This window comes from Lissotriton helveticus, chromosome 2_1 (assembly GCF_964261635.1).
Source record: "Lissotriton helveticus chromosome 2_1, aLisHel1.1, whole genome shotgun sequence".
Classification (NCBI taxonomy): Eukaryota; Metazoa; Chordata; class Amphibia; order Caudata; family Salamandridae; genus Lissotriton; species Lissotriton helveticus.
Genome location: NC_136059.1, coordinates 972,188,535 through 972,206,165, shown reverse-complemented (window position 1 = coordinate 972,206,165; position 17,631 = coordinate 972,188,535). Strand labels below are relative to the sequence as shown.

The following is a 17,631-nucleotide window of genomic DNA, read 5'->3' as shown; positions in this document are numbered from 1 at the left end:
TGTATGTTTGTTTGGACAACATAAACGGGATGGTGCTAGACTGATTCAATATCCCCTCTCAGTATATGTTGGCCAATAGTGCTGTTAGCTCACAGTACCCCTAAACCTAGAATGGTGACTAGTGGTTTGGGCAATCTTTAAATCATGACAACCCTTACTTCCCAAGGAAATGGTGGTAATAGATCTAGAACCTTTTCTCTCAGTCACTTGTGCATACTCGGGTAGATACACAAAGGGCTGTTTCAAATATTCCTTGAACCATAGTGATTCTTGTATAGAATATGTGTGCTGCAATGATTAATCGACAGAATCAAATACATGTGATTAGCAATATGAAGACAGTGAAAAGAATGGACAATTCCACCATTGAGCTAAAATCATTTTGTACATGCTGGCATGTGAGTACTGTGTATAGTATACTCCTACTATGCGCTCCCTTACCTAGTTGCCTGGGGTAGATGTTCTGCCAAGAATCCCTTACAGGATGTTCTACGCCTCCCCTCCCCAATTACCTGAAGGCAAGTGGTGCATGTCCCTGTCTTGTTTACAAGTTGGACATCACTCTTCGCAGAGGTTAAACAGGAATCAGCTGGACTGAGACTCCAACGACAACCTTGCAATGACATTAGAGTGCTCCTCTGATTTGAACATAGAAATTTATGTACATTTATAACAGTATCCATTCTTCCATTTTGAGGTATCAGCCAAGCTGACGATCTTTATTCTCTAGTGATAGCCATGATATCTTATTGATGAATAATAAACAACATTTGCACAATGTGTGTTTAGGTCTTTTGCTAAATGTTCAAGGTGTTGTGATATTGTACTTATGAAGTGGAATTTTTAAGCAGTGTAGATTCAGAGAAACTATGCCTGCACTGTCAGACAAGCAACTGTGTGTCAAAAGTTACAGTGTAGAAAAGAAGGCAACTTAAACGTGTGCAAGTAAAATGGCTGTGTTTCTTCCTGGGCGTAACCTAGCCACGTGACATTACATACCATGATTGGTCATCTACTTTGATTGGGCTGTATGGTGATCTACTATGATGCCATATGCCAAAAACTATGTTGTCATCCATTTTTACTGTTCCTGAGCAATAAATCATTTCTGATGCTGGGTAGAGGTATGATATGATCAGGCTGTGTTCTAGCATTGATGTTTTGGTACCTGGATCATACTTTGCAATGTCTTTAAATGAAACTTTGATGAATTGTTTCTGAAGCAGCCCATAACACAATGCTTTTGTAGCACTTTCTAGAGCACAGTGCATCCTTCTGCAGATTTCCTATTGCCTTTCTTGCGTCCCAATGTACTTTATTTTAGATGTGCAGACTTTCTTTTGTCTGCCTCTGCATTCTGGATTAAGCAACTGAAGTCTGGTACAGAAGTGCATGCTTACCAATTGATGCCACTTTCACATCGGTCCTCAGGGACTCGTTTGGTCTCTGTTGCAATGCCTGAGACCTCTGTTGGGTATTTTTAGACTTTGATTTCAGCTTAAGACATATTAAGGTTTGAGAAGTTCTGGAACCTTTAGGAAAAGATTACATCTATCAGAAATATTATTTCTGAAGGTAAGTTATTCATTTGACAGCCTTGCCTTTGTAGTTTTTCAAACCAGTGTTTGCATGTTCCAGTACCATACAATTAATTATCAGACATGAAAGATATTATAACATTGATATTTTGAAGGGATGTATAGAATGTTACAAGAACCCCTGTTGTCGTAGTTTCTATTAACACATCTCAGAATACTATTTAAAATTATAACCTTTCTCTACAATAATCTCACATATGTTAAATAACATATCTGAAAGAGACACGTTAGTGATAGATTCCTTACCTTAGAATATCTCCAAGCGTCAGACTGGATCCGGAAAGTTTTGCTTAGCAGTACCCCTGCGAGTCAGTAGGTGTTGTCCTGCAGCTCTGCGTCCGTCGCTAGCGGCGTATGTGCTGAGATGACGTCACGAAGACTACTTAGGCGCCACCCATGCGTGCTGGCACCAATTCTTTCTTTTTCCTCGCCAATAAGCGCACGTACCCTAGTCATTTTTTGACTAGCTTTTTGAGACTTTTGTCTCGTGTTGGTTCTTTGGTGCTAGTAGGGATGCTTGGTTTTAAGTCTTGCGGGATCTGCCGTTGCAATATGTCAGTGGCGAACCTTCATGACGTCTGTCTCTACTGCCTGGAGAACGACCATGACTCCCAGTCCCGTCTAGACTGTAGAGCGATGACCCCAAAGGCCCTGAGGGAATGTCACCGGAAGCTGTTTGAAGTTTGCCACTCGTCCCCGTGCCGTTCCAGATCCAGGGGTCGTTCCCGTGCCTGCTCGCGGTCTCGTCACCACCACTCCGTCGGATTCGGGTAAGAGACAGTACAAAAAGAAGTCCAAGAAGTGTTTTCGCTCTCCGACGTCCCCCCGTCGGTCGGTGGATGCGGATGAGGGAGACAGGGGCTCCGCCCCTGTGGCTCCTCTGGAGCCTGGGAGTCCCGCGGCCTACCCGCCTTACCCGGGTCCGTCGGCGACTCCCGCACAAATGCAAGAATACCTTGCTGCCATGGACCGCCTGTTTGGGCCTCATGTTCCTGCAGTTGCCCCTTTGGGCCCAACGGTCCCGTGTCCAGATCCTGCTGGTCCGTCGACTCATTCGGCAGAACCAGCTCTGGCGCCGCCAGCGGCTCCGACGCCGCAGAATCCTGCGCCCCTGGCTCCGATGCCAAGAGGTCCCTTGCTGCCGGCGCCGCCGAGGCCTGTGCCTTCGGGGCTGGCGGAGGAGGATGACTGGGAACAGTTTGATGACCCGCTTGCTCGTCAGTGTGATTCCGAGCAGGACTGGGTGGATGACTTGGAGGAGGCCGGTGGCCTCGACGTCTCCTCTGATGCGGGGCTTGCCTCTCCCCCGCCCACTATGGAGGAAGGCGCCTCGTATACGCTGGTGCTCTGTCGCGCTGCTGAGGTCCTTAACCTCGATCTCCCCACGGTGACCCTGAAGACAAATCTCCTCACTGATGTGCTCCAGCCGGCGTCCACTTCTTCAGAGCCGCTGCTGCCCTTTAATGATGCCCTCACCGAAGTCTTGTTGCGCACTTGGTCATGGCCCGCCACGGGGGCCCCTGTGGATAAGAATGTCGCCAGGCGTCATCACCCGGCGCCGGGTGAACCTGCCTTTCTGACAACCCATCCTACACCCGAAAGTCTGGTCATTCAGGCTTCTACGTCTCAGAGTGCCTTTCCCACGGCTCGGCCGGAAATGGACTCTTGGAGATTAGAGCAGTTAGTTAAGCGGTTGTTCTCTTCGGCCAGTTTAGGACTGCAGTCAGTGAACACTGCATGCCTTCTGGGCCACTGTTCCCAAGCTGTGTGGGATTCCATGGCTGAGGTGTTGCCTCGGTGCCCGGAGGAGTTCCAGACTGTGCTGGCTCAGGCTGTGGCTGAGGTTAGGGACAGCAGCTAGATTCGCCATTTGTTGTTCCTTGGACACTGTGGACTCCCTCGGTAGGGCAATTTCCACGACAGTGGCTCTTCGGCGCCACACATGGCTGAGGTCCACTGGGGTCTCCCTGGACATTCAGAGCTCGCTCATGGACATGCCTTTTGACGACATTCGCCTGTTTGTTGATAAGGCCGACACAGCACTGGAGCGTTTTAAGAACTCTCGAGCTACGGCCAAGTCATTGGGCCTTTCTACCACGCGCCCGGCCCCGCCCATGTTTCATTCCTTTCGTGGCCATGGCAGAGGCACCCATGGCCATTCGCTCAGCCAAAAGCACGTGCAGAACCAGACTCAGCGGGCCTGTGGGTGTGGCGGTCGCCATGGTGGCTCCAGGGGCCGGCGTGAGGTTCAGTCCACCTCTGCCCCTGCAACGTCTACCTCGAAGCCTTCCTAGTCCGAGCTTCGGGTCACATCCCACGCCAGTAGGGGACAGGATTGTCACTTCCGACAAGTGGGTATTGCAGCTCACCCGGTGGGGACTACTCCCTCCCCTTTGAGTCTACCCCCCAGGCCATGCCACCTCAGTTCCACCGCATGTCAGAGGATCGCTTCTCCAACAGGAAGTCACTGCCCTCTTGGCCAAGGGGGCCATAGAGCGCATTCCTGGGCCGGAAGTAGAGCGTGGTTGTTATTCCCACTACTTTCTAGTCCCCAAGAAGGACAAAGGGGGCTTGCGCCCCATATTGGACTTAAGGGACGTCAATCGCTTCCTCCGGAAGGAGAAGTTCAAGATGTTGACTCTGGCTCAGGTCTTGACTGCCCCCGACCCTGGCGACTGGATGGTAGCGTTGCACTTGCAGGACGCATATTTTTACAACACTGTCCTGCCAGCCCACCGGCATTACCTGCGGTTCACAATAGCCCAATAGCATTTCCAGTTTGCCGTGCTCCCCTTCGGCCTTACTGGTACCCCTTGGGTGTTCACGAAAGTTATGCCGGTGGTCGCAGCTCATCTGCGCAGGTCAGGGGTGTCAAACTTCCCCTACCTCGACGACTGGTTGTTGAAGGCGGGCTCGCCCCAGTCGTTGGCCACCTTCAGACTACGGCTGACCTCCTGCACTTGCTGGGGTTTTCCATCAATGTGCCGAATTCGCACCTGAGTCCCTCTCAGAAGCTCCCCTTCATCGGAGTGGTTCTGGATTTGACGCAGTTTCGGGTGTATCCTCTCGAGCAGGGAGTCCGGGATATTCAGGCTATGATTCCGATCTTTCAACCTCTATCCCGAGTTTCAGTCAGGGTGTCCCTACGGCTCCTGGGCCTGATGGCCTCCTGCATCCTGCTGGTACAACATGCCAGATGGCATATGCGGGCTCTGCAATGGGACCTGAAGTTCCAGTGGGCACAGCATCAGGGCAACTTGTCCGATCACGACCAGATCTCGGATGGCACTGCACAGCATTTGCAGTGGTGGCTCACGAATCGCGATTGGGTTTATGGCAGATCCCTCTCCCTACCCCAACTGGAGCACACAGTAGTGACAGATGCGTGTCCCTCCTTGGATGGGGAGGCCACTTGGGAGAGGCGGAGATGAGAGGCATCTGGTCTCCGGCGGAGTCCCAGCTCCATATCAACCTTTTGGAGCTTAGGGCGACCCGACTTGCACTAAAAGAATTCCTTCCCTCTCTCCGGGGGAAGTGTAGTGCAGGTGTTCACGGACAATACCACCGCCATGTGGTATTGCAACAAACAGGGCGGGAGGGGTTTGAGGACCCTATGTCAGGTGGCTCTGCACCTTTGGACATGGCTGGAACATCAAGGCATTACCTTGGTGGTTCAACACCTGGCAGGTTCTCTGAACGCCAGGGCGGATGAACTGAGTTGCCAGTGCATGATGAATCACAGATGGCGTCTGAATTCGGACGTGGCAAGGTCTCTTTCTGCAGTGTGGAGAGCCTTCGTTAGATCTATTCGCCATCGAAGAGAACGCGCAATGTCATCAGTTCTGCGCGTTGGAATTTCCAAGGCGGCTCTAGCGCGGCAACCCTTTCCATCGCGAGTGGAGCTGCAGTCTGTTGTACGCCTTTCCACCTATACCACCTCTGCCCAGAGTGCTGAAGATCAGGCGCATCAGGGCCCAGGTCATTCTTGTGGCTCAGGATTGGGCACGAAGATACTGGTATCCCGAGCTACTCAATATGGTGTTCGATCCCCCGATCCGACTGCCTCTTCGGTCGCAGCAGCAGGGGACGGTCCTTCACCCGAACCTGTCCAGCCTCCACCTCTCTGTGTTGAGATTGAGCAACGACAGTTGACAGCTTTCGATCTTCCTTCCGAAGTCTGTGATGTTATTTTGGCAGTCAGGCGTCCCTCCACGAAAACGGTATACGCTTGCAGGTGGAACAAATTAGTGGCATGGTGCACAGATAAGTCTGTGGATCCCATTTCTGCCCCTCTTTAAGAGGTTCTTCTGTTCCTCCTTTCCTTGGCCCAGCAGGGCTCTGCTCTGGGCACTATCAAAGGTTATATTTCGGCCATCTACGCTTTTCTACGGCTTCCAGATCAGCCTTCTCTTTTTAAGTCCCCGGTTGTTAACCATTTTCTGAAAAACATTACGCACACATTTCCTCCCATGCCCTTCATCATGCCTCAATGGGACTTGAACCTTGTCTTGACATATCTGATGTGCGCTCCCTTTGAGCCCCTTCATATTTGTCCTTTACGTCTTCTCACTCTAAAGACTTCTTTCCTGGTAGCTATCACCTCTGCCAGAAGAGTGAGTGAGCTCCAGGCTCTTTCTTCCAAACCTCCTTTCCTTTCTGTTCATCCAGACAAGGTGGTTTTAAGGACCCGTCCATCTTTCTTGCCAAAGGTTGTCGCGCCCTTCCACATCGGGCAGACCATCACTTTGCCCACCTTCTTTCTGCCGCCGCGTCCTTTGAAAGAGGAAGAGTAGCTGCACTGTCTGGACCCAAAAGGTGGGCTCTCGTTCTATCTGAAGCGCACACAACAGTTCGTGGTGGATGACCAGCTCTTTGTTGGCTACGTGGGCGCCAAAAAAGGTCAGGCTATGCACAAGCGGACCATCTCTCGGTGAGTCGTTCTGTGCATCAAGGCCTGTTATTCGTTGGCTAAGAAGGAGCCTCTTGTGGGGCTGTGTGCCCAATCCACCAGGGCAACTGCAGCAACTACTGCCTTGGGATGCTGTGTTTCCTTGCAGGACATTTGTCAGGCAGCTACGTGGTCCTCGCTGCACACGTTTAACAAGCATTACTGCCTTGACAGTCAGGTCCAGAGAGACGGCTTCTTTGGCCGTTCTGTTCTCCGTGACTTTCTGGTGTGATTATGTTCGCAGACCCACCACCGGGGTTGGTACTGCTGGGGTATCTATTCTAAGGTAAGGAATCGATCTCTAACATGTCTGTTTCAGATGCACAAGTTACTACGTGTGCAACAATATATCTGTATGAGACATTAGTTAGTGATAGATTCCTTACCGCCCCTCCCATCCTCCCCGTTCTGCAAACTGATTACAAGGGTTAAGGACATCCCTTTCAGGGCCCTAGTTTCAATGCACCCGTGGTCGGTATCTTGTATGGCTCTGCATTCCTGGCGTGGAAAGTCGTGTACAGAACTGGCCCCAGCGCGCATGGGTGGCGCCTAAGTAATCTCTGTGACGTCATCTCGGCGCATACGACGCCAGCAACGGACGCGGAGCCGCAGGATGCCATCTACTGATGCGCAGGGATACTGCTAAGCAAAACTTTCCGGATCCAGTCTGGCGGCTGGGGATATTCTAAGGTAAGGAATCTATCACTAACTAATAACTCTTACAGATATATCGTTAAACAAGCAGTAACTTGTGCAACACACCTTGCTTTTTACACTTGAGCAAATTCCTGAAAACTATGACTTGTTTTGAAATTGTGTTTTATGTCTGATCTGTTTTAGGATCTTCAGGCACAAGATAGAGCCCACAGAATCGGTCAACAGAATGAGGTCCGAGTACTTAGATTGTGTACTGTCAATAGTGTAGAGGAGAAGATTCTTGCTGCTGCAAAGTACAAGCTGAATGTTGATCAGAAGGTTATTCAGGCTGGCATGTTCGATCAAAAGTCTTCCAGCCATGAACGGAAGGCATTTTTACAAGCCATATTGGAGCATGAGGAACAGAATGAGGTAGGAATTACATTTACCTTCTGTTTTCTTTTGAAAGAACTGGGGAAACACATGGTCTTCCCGACCAAGTAGTACATCGTTTTGAATGTTGTACTTTTACAGTCCTCTTCTAGTTGTGTCATAATTGTCTGCTGATGAACTTACTTAACAGTCACAAATCTGCTGTTTAATTTGAAGTTTGGTATATTTTTAAGCTCCAAGTAAGATTAAGGTAGCGTGTATGGGAATAAAAATGGGAAGTGACATGCCTGGTCATTTTAGACTACTTTGCGTTCTCTGTAGCCCCAGTGTCTGTTTTGCCATGAGATGTGTATACATTTCAGGAAATGGTTTTGCTCTAAATATTTTTCGTTGAGCAGAGATTTTTTTATGCACAGTTCTAGATATGAGGACAGCAATGCAAATATAACTGTCATTTTAAGTTCCGAGGTGGAGCTTTATGGAAACTTGATTGCTAATCCGTTCCCTCTTCGATTTAGAAATTAAAAATGAATATGCTGTGATTTTGTGTATGTATTTTTCACTACTGCAGTGCACAATGATCTAATTGTGGTCCTGCTGCTCCTGTCTTGGAAGGAGGTGTAACCATTCAAGTGTAGCCTTAACTTTGCCCTCTCTGCTTTTGAATGGGTTAAAAGTGCTTTAGAATGGGACCCAAATTTTAAGTTAGGCAGATTGGTAATATTATTTTTTTAACTCGTTTTCTGTGAGTGATAGCTTCCTTGTACTTCTGGCCCACAAGGGAAACCAAAATATGTGTATGCTATGTGTAGACCAAGTAGAATCTAATTTCTGTAATAAATGGCCGTTGCTAACAGTCCTTCCTATGGGACATTTTCATATTGATTGATCTCCATTTGAAAAAATAATTGCTGCTAATTTGGAGCAGTAACTTTGTCCTTTCTCGTAGCCCTGTTTTTCAAACTTTTTCATCATGAGTGCCAGAGACCTTCATATTAATGTAAAAAACATTTATCTGAGAAACTTACCATAGGCATAGATGTTTACAGACAAGGGGAAGTACTTTTGGATATCATTTGTATGAAGCGGTTTAACAAATGTACATTAATTTAGAAGTTATATTCTTCAGACTAGGTCATAGTTAAATGAGTCCATTGACGTTTCCACTAGGAGAATCCACAGTTCAGAAGAGACTAATATCTAAGATTAGAAAGGCAATAATTTGTGTGAGTCTAACATTCAAAGAAGGATTATAACATAAATAAAAAGTTAATTAAACCCTTTTTCTGTGGGTTTAGCCTCAATACGTCCAGAATTGTCTCCATGTTCTTTGGCGCATTTGGGTTTAATGCTGGACCATTCGTCATTAAGCCCTTAGAGGTGTTCACTTTCTGCTGGCAACCTGTTTTTGATTTTACTTTGAATCAATGATCTTCAACATTGAAGCTTCTCATCCTTTTTGTAGTTTCAAAGTCCAAACCACCTGTAAAGTCTCAATATTCAGAAAAGTAGTGCAGCAGATACACCCTTGTCTAGTTTGGTTTAGATATTTACTGTGAAATAAATTGCATAGACTTTTATAGGTTCTGCAGAGAGCACTGAAGAAGGGATTTATATGGAGTAGTGTTCTATCATTACAACTATTTCAACTATTAAAGACTTCTGGGTGCTTGTAACCAGTGACAGCAGACACATTTCAAAGTGATTTGTTAAAACCGTTACTCCCTAGTAAATCCAAGCATGTTTTTAAAGTATTTTTTTCTTGATCAAGCAGTGTCATTTTCCTCAGCACTATTTCAGGATTAGCATTTCCTAGTAGAGTGTAGTAAGAAATAGTTGGCTATTTCTGTCGAGAGTCCCTCCAGGGTTGAGCACACTTTGTTACTCTTTGTAGAGTGTTGTCTGCACATTTAGAAACCCTACCTTTCCATATTTGGCCTTTTAAAAAATATATATTTTATTAAACACTGTTTTATTGGTTTTGACAAACAAATACAACAAAACAAGCAGTGAATTGTCCATAACATACATAACAAGCATTGGCATAGCCAATAGGTCTCGCTTTTTGGACCTTATAAGTATTTAGTTATGCAGCACAATATCCTTGGTGCTAAAACATCAACTGTTGCATAGCTAAACACTTATAAGGTCTCAAAGGCGATTCCTATTGGTTATGCCAATGCTTGTGTGTTTACTGTAGCCGCCACCGAGTATTAAACAGAGTGGGATAAGCCCAGTGGGCAGAGCATCTCATTAAAAAATCCCCAAAAAGAATCCACAAGGAAATAATGGTTCAGTGCCAAGAGAAGACAAGGCTGCTTGCTATACAAATCCACAGAAATTCTCTTAAAAACTTCAGCTGCAATGCAGCGCTAAAAATACACTGAATTGTGTCGAGCAAAGCAGTCAAAATACCCCAGAATGCACTGCTCCTGGCTTGATTAAGGTGCCCCCGTTGATGACGCAAGGGATTTGGCTTCGCTCGTAACCCTCTTGCTTGTTATGGGGGTTTAGTGAGATTTCATAACATCTGGCAGGCAGGGAGAACTGAAGCAGAGTCCGTCACACGTCAGGCTCCGACTGTCATCCAACTTTCTTTGTCCCAGCCCTACGTTCCTCTGGGAGCCACTGGCCAGCCGTGAAATCTCCAGGTTTCCATGCAGGCTAGTAGCACTCTGGCACCAGCACGATCTCTGGAGAGCGCCTCTGTGGGGAGTAGGGTGCCCGGAGAGCACATCACGCATCCCGGAGCCAGGAGGGGAGGTTCCGCTCGGAGGTAGCAAGCAGAGGGAAAGGGGATATAGCTGCCAAGGTTTCAAATTGCTAGGTGTGACTTTTCTAGAATTTCAATGTAATTATGAGTGACTTTTCAACAACTATGAGTGACACTTTCTTGCACGCAAAATCAAGCAATAAAGATGAGGGAAACCTATAAATATTATAAATTACACGCATTTGAGCAACGAAAAGCTATAATAAGATCTTAAAACGGTTGGAAAGCACCAGAAATGGATGGGCACACACATAGATAGGGGTCACAACCCAGCCGCAGTCTGTTATTTATTTCAAAAAGACATATTGAGCAGTTTAATAAAAATGAATTTGTTAATTACAGCACTGCGTGCAGCACCACCAGTTAATATTAACCTGAGGCTGAAAGTAAGTTGCATGGTGCTGCCACTGAAGCTGGGGACGACGAGGTTGCTGCTGTTTTCCGCCTACGTGGCTTTTTGGCTGCCTGTTGCCCACTCCTCGCGGCCCCCGCTTCGCGGGGGCCGCTCGAGGCTTCAATTGCAAAGGACTCCCTTACTAGGAGAGGAGCCGTCGAGGGACGTTTTCACCCCTGCGGGACTGCGAGGACCTGCGGGCGCTGCGCTCTTAGACTCGCCGCAGCTGGTCCTCTTCCCGCCCCCCTCCCGCCTGGATTAAAGCACTGAGGGCAGGGTGCCTGTTGTGCTGCCACTGAAGCTGGGGACGACGAGGTTGCTGCTGTTTTCCGCCTACGTGGCTTTTTGGCTGCCTGTTGCCCACTCCTCGCGGCCCCCGCTTCGCGGGGGCCGCTCGAGGCGTCAATTGCAAAGGACTCCCTGACTACGAGAGGAGCCGTCGAGGGACGTTTTCACCCCTGCGGGACTGCGAGGACCAGCGGGCGCTGCGCTCTTAGACTCGCCGCAGCTGGTCCTCTTCCCACCCCCCTTCCGCCTGGATTAAAGCACTGAGGGCAGGGTGCGTGTTGTGCTGCCACTGAAGCTGGGGACGACGAGGTTGCTGCTGTTTTCCGCCTACGTGGCTTTTTGGCTGCCTGTTGCCCACTCCTCGCGGCCCCCGCTTCGCGGGCGCCGCTCGAGACTTCAATTGCAAAGGACTCCCTGACTACGAGAGGAGCCGTCGAGGGACGTTTTCACCCCTGCGGGACTGCGAGGACCAGCGGGCGCTGCGCTCTTAGACTCGCCCCAGCTGGTCCTCTTCCCGCCCCCCTCCCGTTATTTACAGCCAGCCCCAGACGCGCTAGCGGGACGCGCGCGGGGCAAAGCGCGGAGCGAAGCCCAGGCAAAGGGCGGGCCCTCTGAGGCCCTCAGAGGCCTGAGGAGACTGGACTGGGCACTAGACGCTGGTACCTTTGGGACACTCTTTATACAGGTACCTCCTGTGAACCCTTGTTGTATATATCTAAGTTTAGGTATTGAGCGCTGATCGCTGAAGGCCTGTAGTTTTGCTGTTTTTAATTACCTTAACTGATTTGTTTATCAGAATCTGTATGAAATTAAGCTAGCATGATGTCTAAGGAGAAACTAGACAAAGGGCCTATGGATAACTATTTAATTCAGAAAGTAACCCAGATTAATTGTAATAGACGGGCCTCTTTAGGTCACGGGAATCTTTCTTTGATCCAGGATGAGGCGCAGTCAATTGGCATTCCTACGCACAAAAACCCCCCTATTGCCTTTGGGAAAGTGGTCACTGCGATAGCACAGGTGCATGCCGTAAGACTTACTGACTGCCCAGATATTGTGGAAAAAGAACACTCTATATCCCACATACGCCCAGTAAGAATATTTAAAAAGGCAAATTCAAGAAGGAGAAGGGGGAAGCAAAATCAAAAAGTACATTCAGCTAAAAAGAGCCCTCAATTGGTTACCCCGACTCACAAAAGTTCCTCTTTGGGATGTATAGGGACAGCCCCATCGATAACCCATATACATAGTAGCATGGAAGATATTGGGTTATCTAGTATAGGAGACAGGGGGGAAAAAGGGGAAGCATCAGATTATTCTACTACTGAGATTTCCATTCTAAATACTCCTGTTAGTATGCAAGTACCCCGCACGAGCCTGTGTAGTACTTATGTTGATGAAAGGTTATCAAATTCCCCTAGATTCTCTCCAGCATCATCTCCAAACATAATGCACGTGTCATCATCTAACACTAATACTAACATCACTAAAAAAAGAGGGGGTTGTCCTATGAAGACCCGGGAAGCTAAATTACAGAAGAGGAGCCCAATTGTAGCAGTGACTGATGTGGTTACTATATCAACCCCTCCGACTGTATCTCAAATGACAACTCACCCTTGTTCCTTCAGTGAGAGTGGCCTGCTAGTAAAACTTGATAGCTTGGTAAAAGCGTTAATTCAGCCCCTGTTAGAAAAAATGAATTTGTGTAACACTAAACTTGATCAGTTAGATAAAAAAGTAGGGAAAAATACGCTATTACTTGCTGATCTGGCAAAGGGAGTGAATATTATAAAATCTAGTGGTCCATCTGTTACAACGATGACAGCCATTAAACAAGCTCTACCTTGCCCAACTCCCCCTACAATAACTGTACACACTGGGGTAAAAACAACTGGTCCGATACCAAAAAAAGCTCCATCATCACCTTTGTTAAAAAAGAAGCCCGACCCTGAAATTAAAGCCACAAGCAAAGTAGGCGTCCTAGGTGGGGAAAACTGATTCTCGAAGAAAGGTCAGAAATACCGCACGCCAAGGCTATTAAGGAGAACGGTACAGCAAATTCTCAGAATAGAAATTGCCATCCACAGAGAACTGTTTACCTACCACCTGAAGCAGCTCCTTACACAATAGTCATGGCGGGTGTCCCCGAGCTTCCTACGGACATCAGTGAAGACCATCGAGCCTTAAGAAACAAACTGATACATTGGTTACATAATAATAGACCCCTGCCCGCCCATATTAATGGAGAAATTCTGACTGTGAGGCGATCATTCTGGGTGGGCTCTAGGCCTAAAGACAAGAAAGGGGATGTTATTCTTGTAAATTTTAAAGATCATAGAGCGGTACGGCATATAGGAGATTGGTATGATTCAAGAAGTAGCGATTCTATTACTACTCACTATTTTAGCTACTTCTATCCTTATTGCCCAGGGCAAAACTCTAGAGACAGAGATAAAGTAAGGTACCCCGTTAATTGGTTCACCTCAAATCAACGTGGATACGGTCAGACTCCTTTTTCCCGAACTCAGAGACAGCTTAATTTCAATCAAAGGCAATTTGTTCCATCAACTTCTGGATTAAATTATGGAAATAATAATCATTTTTGGGAGAATAGAAGCCTTGCCCTAACAGTTTATAATCTACCAACCTATAATAGATTCGATGCTTTCGCGAGCCTTGACTATGTCGATTGACAAGAACAGGATACCCACCAGACAAATATTTTGAGTGTAGGAGTAGTCGCTGACTCTAAAAAGAACCTAAAAGAGTGCACCGCAGGGGAAGGATGTAAGATTATCTTACCATTAGAACTGACCCTAAAAATAAACTATGGAGACACTGAAGAGGCTCCCTGTAACACTTTGAGCACCCAGGAGGCAGAGGTGGGGGATAATAGTGGAGGAGTAAGCCCTCCATGTAAAAAGTTATCTTGTAACATCCTCCAGGCAGACATGGAAGTAAATAAGAAAAGGAAATCCTGTACATTTCTATTTTGGAATGCAGCAGGATTAAAGAACAAGATTAACAACCCATCCTGGGAGACTATCCTAAACGGGCGGTACGTTGTGGTTCTTCAAGAAACTTGGACCACGGACCTAGTGTATATAAGTGGGTATAGAACCTTTTTTACCCCGGCTGAGGGGGGCCAACACGGACGTGCGAAGGGAGGTCTAATAACATTTCTCTCTAATCAGCTTAAATATGAGAAAGTACATTTTATGTCTAAATCCAGTTACTACCATGTAATAACCCTAAGCTCAAAAAAGGGATTCAATGTAGTTTTGATACATTTTTACAATAATATTCTGAAGGATGAAGTCCCCAACATTTTAAAAATGCTTAGGGAAGATATACAACATGAAATAGACAAGTCCAATAAGGAAATGACAATTTTATTGGGGGGGGGGGGGGGGGGGTTTAACTGTCCACTCTGTACAAAGGGAAAACAGGGGATTTGTGGCCTAATGTTAGAACAAGATATAAATCTAACACACTTTGACCACTCTCTGATCGGGGACCTACTTAATGAATTAGTGTTCATGTATGATCTGGGTTTTGCAAATGAAATAGCTCAGAATCCTACCTCTTTTGGGCCTACATTCGTTGGTAGAGGAGCTTCGTCCACTATTGATTTTATTCTTGTATCAAATAGTTACAGCCACAAAATTAATAGGTCAGAGACTCTAGAGCTACCCCTAAGTGATCATTTGCCCCAATTAATAGAGGTTGAGAACCCTTTTTATGAACACTGTGAAGATATTCTCACCTCACATACTGCCCCTGATGTGATTTTGGGAAGGCAAAATGGGTACACCTTAAAATGGGGCAAGGTCACGCCAGAAATGTTTCTTGCAAAGCTGCTAAATGTTTGTTCAGATAGTTTCTCTATTTGTCTTGGGGAGACGTCTCAGTGTGACCAGATATTAGAGCATTTTGATAGAATAGCTCTTGAAATCAAAAAAAGCCTGTGAGTGGAGGCAAAAAACAGGATTAGGCGCACTAAAAGTTGGTTTGATACTGCTTGTACTAGGGCACTAACTGATTTGAAACATGCTATCCACAGGTCTCCCCGGGATCGCTTAGTAATAAGAGGGTTGAGGAAAACCTATAATGAGGCCCTAAAAAATAGAAAAAACGCTATAAAAAAGGAGGCCCTAGAAGCTCTCTGTGAGGCTGCACAGTCGAAGGATGCATCTGCTTTTTGGAGGGCTGTGAATACTCCCTTCCTCTTTGATAGTCATAAGGCTAGCATAGAGACAGCGATTACCGAAGATGAATGGGTGGAACACTTTTCAAACTTATATAGCTCCCTAGATGATCCTTTCATTACAAATGTACCTAAAATGGTAATGGTGGAATGGGGGAGGAGAATCTAGTGATAACTTTGGAGGAAGTCATAACAGGGATGAAAGCAACGAAGGGTGGCAAGGCTGCTGGCCCTGACGGGATCCCTGCAGACCTATATAAAGCAAACAAAGAGATCTGGGGCCTCGTGCTGGTACAGCTTTTTAATGCCGCACTTGCCAAGGGCTTAAACCCATCCTGGTTTACCGCGATTATTGTGCCGATTTACAAGAAGGGTGATAGACAAAATTGTGCTTGCTATAGGCCAATCTCCCTCCTTGATTCATCTGTAAAAATCCTTGGTAGAATTATTTTGGCAAGACTCCAGAATTGGGCGGAGGAAAATGAAATAATGAGCGACCTACAGTATGGATTCCAGAAAGGCATGGGAACTGTTGAACAATGTTTAAATTTAATGATTGTTCAACAAAAGTATACAAGGGTTAAAGGTGAACGGTTATACCTCATGTTTGTCGACTTGTCCTCGGCATTTGATTGCGTATCACATACTAAATTATGGGAAATTCTGAAAGGGCTAGGCGTGGAAGCTTCCATCATCTGTTTTCTGAGAGAATTATACTCGGGAGCCACAGCCACAGTCCGATATGGCCGCGGGGGAGAATGCACTAGGAGATTTGGAGTGGGACGCGGAGTGCGCCAGGGGTGTGTTCTGGCCCCCTTCTTATTTCTCCTTTACATAAATGGACTTGAACAGCGACTCCTGCAGGAGTGCAGGGATGTGCCCAGGGTGGGGAGGAGGCTGATCCCTGCACTCATGTATGCGGACGATGCCGTCTTAATGGCCCGTACCCCCTTGGCCCTACAAAAATTGTTACTATCCTTTGAAAAGTTCATATCTGAAAGAAACAGGTTAGTATTAGATTCCTTACCTTAGAATATCCCCAGGCGTCAGTCTGGATCCGGAAACTTTTGCGTAGCAGTACCCCTGCGCGTCGGTAGGCGTCGTCTGCAGGCGTCCCCTGCGGCTCCGCGTCGTCGGCGTCGTGCGCCGTGATGACGTCGCTGGAGTATATAGACGCCGCCTCCGCGCGCTGACGTCAGTTCTTCTTTTTTCCGCGCCAGTTAGCGCAGATCCGAAGAGCAGTACTCCGGTCTTTTGACCAAGTTTTTTGTTGACTGATTGATCTTTACGGTGCCGGTAGGATGCCCGGTTTCAAGAGTTGTGACGAGTGCGACCGCATGATGTCGGTCACCGACCACCATCGACTCTGCCTCCGGTGTCTGGGCGCGGACCACGACGTGGAGTCCTGCGTCGACTGTCGGGCCTTGACTGGAAAAGCTAGGCGGGAGCGGTCCCGCAAGCTTCTCGAACTCCGGTTGTCGGCCCCGCGTCGAGAGCGGTCCCGGTCCGGTCGGAGGTCGAGGGAGCGGTCGAGGGAGCGGTCGCGGAGCCGCCATGGGCGCTCCGGGAGTCGCCACCATTCCTCCGGCTCGTCAGGTAAGCACAAGAAGTCGGGGCGTCGCCATCGCACCCCCGACTCCCCCCGACGCCCGCGTGCTGCGGCCGGGGGCTCGGGTGGCCCCACCCCCGCGGTCCCGCATGGGTCGCCGACGCCGTCTGCCCCACACCTGTCGGTCCCTGGGGAAGGCGCGTCGCGTGAGGAGATCGAGGCCTTCCTCATTGCTATGAGGGCGAGGTCTTCTCCGGCGGGGCCTTCGGCGCCTGCGGGCCCGTCGGTCCCGTCTGGGGGCCCGAGCGGTTCGGGTGCTCCTGCCCCGGCGCCGCCGGTGGCTCCGGCCCCGGCGCCGCTGGTTCCCTCTGGTTCGTCGCCGGCTGGTCTCCCGGCCTCTCCGGCGTCGGTTCCTGTGGACCAGCCCAGGGTACCGCCCCCGCGTGGTGCAGCGACTCCGCCGTCGGCTCCGGCCGGCGTCGGGTCCCCGGCACCGACGCCGCGCGGCGCCACCCCCCTTTCCTCCCCGACTCCGGACTCGGAGCCGGACCGGCGTCGGCCGACGCCGGACCCGACGCCGATGGGGCCTGTTGACCCCGATGTCTATATCGTCGACCCAGAATATGGGTATGACGAGGAGGAGTATGGTGAGGGTTGGGAGGGGTCTGAGGACCCTCTATCCCGTGCCTGCCAGTACGATGTGGACTGGGTAGGTGATCTGGGTGATGCCAGTGGCCTGGACGAGTCGCCCAACCCTGGGTTTGTCTCTCCGTCCCCTGTGGCGTCCGAGGCGGGTGCTGCCTATTCGGTGGTCCTGATGAGGGCTGCCAAGGCCTTACACCTTG

General features: G+C 48.5%; 1 protein-coding gene across 3 annotated transcripts in view; it reads left to right on the top strand.

Annotated features, from left to right (window-relative positions):
* SMARCA2 (SWI/SNF related BAF chromatin remodeling complex subunit ATPase 2) overlaps positions 1-17,631 on the top strand; it is a 1,851,064-nt gene that overhangs the window by 1,096,706 nt on the left and 736,727 nt on the right. For all 3 annotated transcript variants that reach the window (XM_078675722.1, XM_078675721.1, XM_078675720.1), the window contains exon 26: positions 7,387-7,614. In XM_078675722.1, the coding sequence (XP_078531848.1) occupies positions 7,387-7,614 (228 nt within the window). The remainder of the gene's footprint in view (positions 1-7,386; positions 7,615-17,631) is intronic.